The sequence below is a fragment of the Limulus polyphemus genome, unplaced genomic scaffold (assembly GCF_000517525.1).
Source record: "Limulus polyphemus unplaced genomic scaffold, Limulus_polyphemus-2.1.2 Scaffold2631, whole genome shotgun sequence".
Taxonomy (NCBI): Eukaryota; Metazoa; Arthropoda; class Merostomata; order Xiphosura; family Limulidae; genus Limulus; species Limulus polyphemus.
The window spans coordinates 143,338-150,298 of record NW_013668241.1 but is presented as its reverse complement, the minus strand read 5'-3'; the positions used below and the strand labels follow the sequence as shown (position 1 = coordinate 150,298).

General features: G+C 29.4%; 1 protein-coding gene across 1 annotated transcript in view; it reads right to left on the bottom strand.

The window, feature by feature from the left end:
- Positions 1-6,961, bottom strand: part of LOC106467486 (vesicle-fusing ATPase 2-like) — a 54,763-nt gene that overhangs the window by 6,200 nt on the left and 41,602 nt on the right. The window contains exons 15-19 of the mRNA XM_013927845.2: positions 6,344-6,500; positions 5,719-5,852; positions 4,619-4,685; positions 3,101-3,180; positions 894-1,090 (exon numbers count right to left, since the gene is read on the bottom strand). Coding sequence (XP_013783299.1) covers positions 894-1,090; positions 3,101-3,180; positions 4,619-4,685; positions 5,719-5,852; positions 6,344-6,500 — 635 coding nt within the window. The remainder of the gene's footprint in view (positions 1-893; positions 1,091-3,100; positions 3,181-4,618; positions 4,686-5,718; positions 5,853-6,343; positions 6,501-6,961) is intronic.

Here is a 6,961-nt window from a genome sequence, read left to right as displayed (position 1 = left end):
ACTTTTGGAAGACCGTATTGTTCTCAGACGAATCAAGATTCGCTCAATTTTGGAAGGATATGGGTCTGGAGTATGCCTCACCAAGAGCTTTGGCTCAACAGATTGCAGCCAACTGTGAAGCATGGTGGTTTGGGGAGCTGTTTGGGTTGGTAAGAGATCATGCTTAGTAGAGTGCGTTGGCAACATAAATTTTGCGAAATACGTCGAAATATTGGAGGAAGGACTCATGCCACTGTATTCCTCGGGTTTCGTGGACAAGAACACAACGTTGTTCCAGGAAGATGGAGCACAGTGTCGCACTGCTAGACACACCCAAAAGCGGCAGGAAGAAAATGGTATCCAGAAGTTGCCCTGGCCGAGACAATCTCCTAACATGAACCCCATCGAAAACCTCTGGGCCATACTCGACTGGCAAGTCAAGAAACAACCAAAAAAACCAACTTTGAAGAGCGATCTACTCCAAGTTTTGAAGCAAGAGTGGGCGAAAATCCCACAATCTAAAATTGGCAAGATGATTCTCATGATGCCCAAAAGGATCAACAAACTCCATAAAGCGAAAGGAAGATCTACTAGATATTAATTAAATTATAAATATATCAATTCATGTGAATATGACTGAAAAACTTCATTTTTTCTGAAAAGGTGGTGTCTATTTACTTGTGACCACGCTGTGTATATATTTTAAGATTCAAAGAATCTGAAATTATATGAAACTGCTTTACTGGTTAAGACAAGTTAAAACTGATTCATAGCTTGAAACATTTTATAACAACATATTAATTCTAAAGATTAATTGAATTAAAACTACAAACTGATTTCAATACTGAATGAACTTAAATGTTAAAATAACTTTTCTTACTATAAAGCCTGTTAATACTGTGTTAAACACCTACCCTTTTCCGTCAATTCTTTTGGCAATCTTGGAAAGTTCTTCTTTGCTGAAACAGTCAGTTTCCTCTAGCACTGTCATCAGTTGCTCAGGCAAGCTCAAGTTGGGTACCCGAAGCACCGCTGTGAATGCTGTTAACATCTCCATTTCTTCTAAGACTGATTTCCGGCTAGTCGTGCAGAAGATTAACAATTTTCTTCCCTTGAAAATAAACAAAGACTACTATTGTGGATACCTCACATGTGATGAACTAGAAAAACAATTTTTTGATGCGATAGTCTTTCACAAATTAAATAAAAATTGCTTTCTTGAAACTGATTTGATGCAATAACTACTCCAAACTTGCAATTTAAAAAAAAATAATGTCCAGCTATTTTGTAAGCTGAAATATAATTATTAGTTTGGTTTACTGTTGAATTTATCTGGTATAGGATAAGGATTATCAATATATAGCTGTTCATGTTACTAAAAAACAGAGGATAAAAAAAGTTTTGGTAAATCACATTGAAAAAGAAACTGTAATGCTTCAAACAGGTAGACTTTTTATAGGCTAAAGCATAATAGGAAAAAAATCACATGCTTGTTAAAAATAAGGAGTAAGTCAAATATTAGAATTGTATTACTGAATTTAAAAGATGTAAAATAAAAAAGACAGCTAGATAAAGGTAGTAACTGAAAAGTCAAAAGTTAATATTAACTGAAAGAAATTATGTTAAAGGTCAAAGGTCATTCTTTATATATTTAGATTTAATAAGAATGATTTAATTTGTTTACAATGTCTTTTATTAGTTACAAGTTTATGTTTAATTTCGTATGAATTCATGTTACTGTCTGTTTTGTATATAGAAAAAGAAATATATATATATATAACAAATACTCAACTTTCAAATTGTTCTTTGTGCCCTAACATGTGACTTTAGCCCACACTGCCTAATCACATTTACTTTATGTTTTTCAACTTATGTTCACTCTTTACATTTCATTTCACCATTCAGAATTTACCCCTCAAAAAGACAGACCTACCTATCATAAGTGTTAGGGTTTTATTGTTTTTTTATGCGATATATAGCTGCTGGAAAAGTAGAAAACTGCTATGAGGAAACTGTACTTATCACTTTAGTGTTAATTTATGAGTAAATATACATAAACTTAAATATTATACACATTTGTTAAAACATACACAAAAGTTCAACATCTCTGGAAGAAACAAATAAAAAGTACAACTTTAATCTTTTTATTTCTTTCAAAGGAAAAATGTAATACATTTTATGATTAATGCTTCATTGTCAAATTATAACACTTTACACTAAAATATATTAGTTATACACTCCTTAAACCATAGTTTAAACTGCTTTTCAGCTTCATCTTGGATAACTTGAGTAACATGAAATAGTACAAAATGTAAGATATGTATAAAAATAACCAAACTCCCCATTTCAATTAGTTCACAGATAATTCAACCAAGTTTCACAATTTATGCAATGACTTAATAAATCTTGCTACCAAATGATCAACTGCTACAACAAAAGCTAAGAAAAGGAAGTGAAATAACTGACTAATTAATACCTCTACAGTATACAATTACTTGGTATCTTCGTGATTTAGTTTGAAAAATTAAAACAACAAACAAATACATGAATCATGACAAGTTTGTAGTATATTAATATATATTCTAACCATGTCTTTGTTTATATAATTAAAAGGAATACAATGCCAAAATAATTACGCAATAAATAATTTATAAAAAGCAGGGCCCAGCCCTAAAAATGCTTTACATGTTTTGGTGTTCTGAAGACGGTGGCCTAGAACATCAAAGCATGTAGTCTTTTTAGGCCTGGTCCCTGTTTTTGATAAATTATTTACTGCATAATTGTTTTAGCATTGTACTCCTTTTAATTGTTTATATATATATATATATTGCTCAAGTGCTTAAATTGTTTATTATCATGTGTGTTTGGAAGAAATAATACTAATGAATTATCAAAGCTGTTGATTACTGTCAATGTCTAATGGAATTAAGGCTTAAAAAATCATACATTTTAAGAATTCAAAAATGTTTAAAGCATCATAAAAAAGTTTTCTTTTGCCTTGTTTATCTAGAAATAGAATAATCAATGAAGAATACTTCAACAAACAAATACAGTATTTGATTTAATCCTATGATCTGGAGATTTTAAGTCTGGTAATAGTATTAAAAAGAACTGAAAATACCTTTGGTGGGTCTTTCTTCAACAATACAAGAAGAGCTTGAAGGACTAGATTAGAATAACGAGGACCAATTGGACCATAGTCTTCAAGTAGGAAGTAAAAAACAGTAAGTTGATTATTGTTTTTAAAACATTTGAAGTAATTTTCATACTTATTACAAATGCAGAAGACATTTTTACATACGAGAAGTACTACTACTACAGTTCGATTGTATGCAGCCAAATTTAAATTCAATTGAAACATACGTTCAAAAATGTTTGTAACTGTGTGATTTTTCACTAAAGAAATTTATCAATATTATTCCTTAGATTAAAGATGTTATTTTGAACAACCTCTACTTAACAAAGATCCAGAGGTTAGATCTAAAGATGTAAATTTTAGCACTACATTTGTAATAGATAAACATTAAAACTGTCATCTGAAATAACTCGTTTTACATGCTTGATGCTAGAAGTGGCCTAAAACATGAATTTGTGAACAGATCTGTATGTAACAGAAGTGCCAATAATAATGTTATTTATTTAAAATATCCAAATGTCAACTTTTATTTTAATTTTAAGGATTACATGACAATTTTAACTAAATTATTTAAGGTAATGCTATCAAACAAGATATGAAATTCAATAGCTCAATAATATATTAATTACACAAGCCTGTGATGATTTTATTGTCTTGAAATTTTTTCATGTTCTACAGTAATTGCTGTACACTGAATCTGAAAACGATATCCATTTTTCTCCATCACTAACAGATTTTCGACAAAATGTCATAAAAGACAACAACACACAGACTTGAGACTAAAAGATGTAGATTTCAGAAGAAAAATCAGGATGAATGAGGATGCATATTCGTTTGACATCAATGTTCTTCCCTTTTCTTCAGTTTGTTTGAATTTTTGTTAACAAACGTACTAATAAAAAATGTTCATTGTGGTAAACGAAATAATAATTTGATCTGATAAAGAGGTTTTTTTTTCTTCCCGATTTGTAAAAAATCGTTACGAGATAGAAAAAAATGAATATTATTTTTGAAATCTGTGTAGCTGAATTATGGAAAATTTGTTATTAGAACCAAAACAGCTTTTATGAAGTTAAATTCACAGGCCTGTGCTATCGCTAAATTTAACACTTGTGACTATAAAGGTTATAGACAAATCTCTATATAATGATATATAATCACAGTACACAGACAAGAGTACATGAACAAGGAAACATCGTTGCAGCACAGAATGCATATCAAGCTTAAACTTGTATCACTAATGATTAAGAATGATTTATAAATGTATATATTTGTTACATAGATAAATACATAATTAGACACACAGAAAACAAGAGCAGGTTTTATGTACTAGGCTGAATGAAGTCAAATTTAACTATAAATTGAGAAAACATTCTCAGAATTGAATCACTGAAAAGTTACATTTTTTTCAAATATGAATTTAATCCCTTAGGTGTTGATTTTATCTTACATGCTATTTTAATGTTAAGTATATTACAGTTTGAAAGTTCAACATTCACTTACCAAGCAATCTCTCAATGTTATCTACCAAAATACAGCTTTGTTGCGATTTGTAAGCGTCATCGAAAACCTGGAATTTTGTACTTACAAAATATATATCTCGTTCAATTTCACACATATAGATATCTTAAATGCACACAAAAAAACTTTATCATTTCTTTTAACAGTTTTCAAGTAAATGATTAAACTTAACACATTTAAGCTAAATTATCCCATAAAAAAACATAACCTGTGCATTTCTTACGAGAAATAAAACAAGTTCAAAATATTATAATAGATTATACAGAACTTACTGCCACAACAGTTCAAAATATACAGAAAATTAGAAATCTATTCACAGGTGGTATATAAATATCACAGTACCTAAGTGTTCCTCAATTACCCTTATAAACACTAATGTTAGAACTGAAATTTATTCAAACAATTGTCATGTATTTGGTTCTTTAATTCAAAACTTTTTCAAAAATTACTCTTTTTAAAATCATAATTTGTTGAAATACACCAAAAAGAATTACCAGAAAACAAGGACATAGTTTCTTTAGTCTGTTTTTCAAAAAATTAAAAAGTGTGCTATATTAAAGATACCCAAGCTATGGTTTTTAAGAGTATTAAAATTTGCAATATATATATACTGAGCTTATTAAATGATGATTTTATATACTTTGCTCCTCCATCAGTCTGTAAGCAGGAAATTGGCTATGGATGATGGAATTCAGCCAAACTTGAAATGTAGTTAAAACCAGTCATGATCTAGCATTCTTCTTTTTTGCTAAATGTGTTTTTTAACAAAGGCTTTTGTGTATATTGTACTCATTAAAGTTTTCGTAATGATTAAAGATGGATAAATAAATTCACAAAGAATGCATTAATTTTTAGTCAAAATGTATACTGTTGTAATATTGAGAAATTTCATGGTATAATTAATGTTCATTTCAACAGAAGCTAGCTGAATTTTATAATTTTTTGATAACATTCAGTTGGTAGAAGGACCAGAAATTGAGAGTTTTGAAAGGGTAAATCCAATTTCCATCCAAATATGTGATTAGTATTACATATCTATTTAATTGCAAGTTTTTAACCAACAAAACGAACTCATTACAAACCTTCTTGATAGCTTGACATTTGGCTGTTTCTGTGTAGCCAACCATGTCTTCTGGTGTGCAAAGCTTGACGAAAGGGAAATCTGACTTCAGAGCTAACTTAGCTCCTAAAGCTGTCTTACCACTGTTGGGTGGACCTGTAAGTGAATGAATTTAGCAATGACATGGTTTCTCAGTAAAGCTGCAAGTAGATTAAGTAAGACTAAAACATTAAAATATTCTTAAACTACAAACAAAATGTGACAAACATAATAAATAAGCTAGTTCCTTTCATTTCCTGACACAGGCTTTAATTTTATAGATACATATGATTATTTTATCTTTTGTTCATAATAACGATTTCCCCCAAAATACCAAATACAATTGTTTTCCAACTCCAATAATTACTGTATAGTGAAAAACCTTTGATATCTGTTTGTGATATTAACAATTATAAAAAAAGTTAAACCATTTGACACACTGCCTATTAAGGTATATTGATAGCTTACATCTTGTATATGACAAAAATACAGTACTTAATATTTGAAAAAAAAAAATTATAAAGTGTACATAAAATACTGAATTCCCTACTTAAATTACTAACTACTTGACCAATAGCACAATAAAATTTGATTTCTACTTTTCTTACCTTCAATTAACACACTCACAACACCACGAGAATCGAGTGACCTTGCCTGCTGGATAAAGAGTTCTCCATCCTCTAGAACTGATGTAATATCTGTGCTCCACTGGACAATACCTTGTGTTACAAGATGTTCAATTTGTTCAGCACTTGTACCAAATGCCTGAAATAAATGATATTACACATTGAAGAATCCCTAACATATTATACTTGACAAAGTTCTGCTGAGAATTTACTTTTTTTTGATACCAAAAAATCTTTTAAAAATAATGTAACATATTTTTCTATTATAACAATGAAATGATACATAAATACAAAGAAAAATGTTAGATAATAAAAAAAGAAGAAAAAATCAACAGTATGGCACAACTGATAAAAATATTTTTGTGGGAAGTTAACTTTCTTAATATATTCTAGTCAATGAAACTTTAGACTCATACAACTGGTTAAAGTCAGAATTCTTTCTAGATGGATAATAATCAATACCGTTCAGTCATCTTCATCTCTTTTACATCATAAATTATTCTAATGGCACTAAATGATTAGGTCATCAAGAAATTAATGTTGCTTTTATTTAGATGAAAAAACCCAAACAACTTATATATCAAATCAAAAAATTTATTA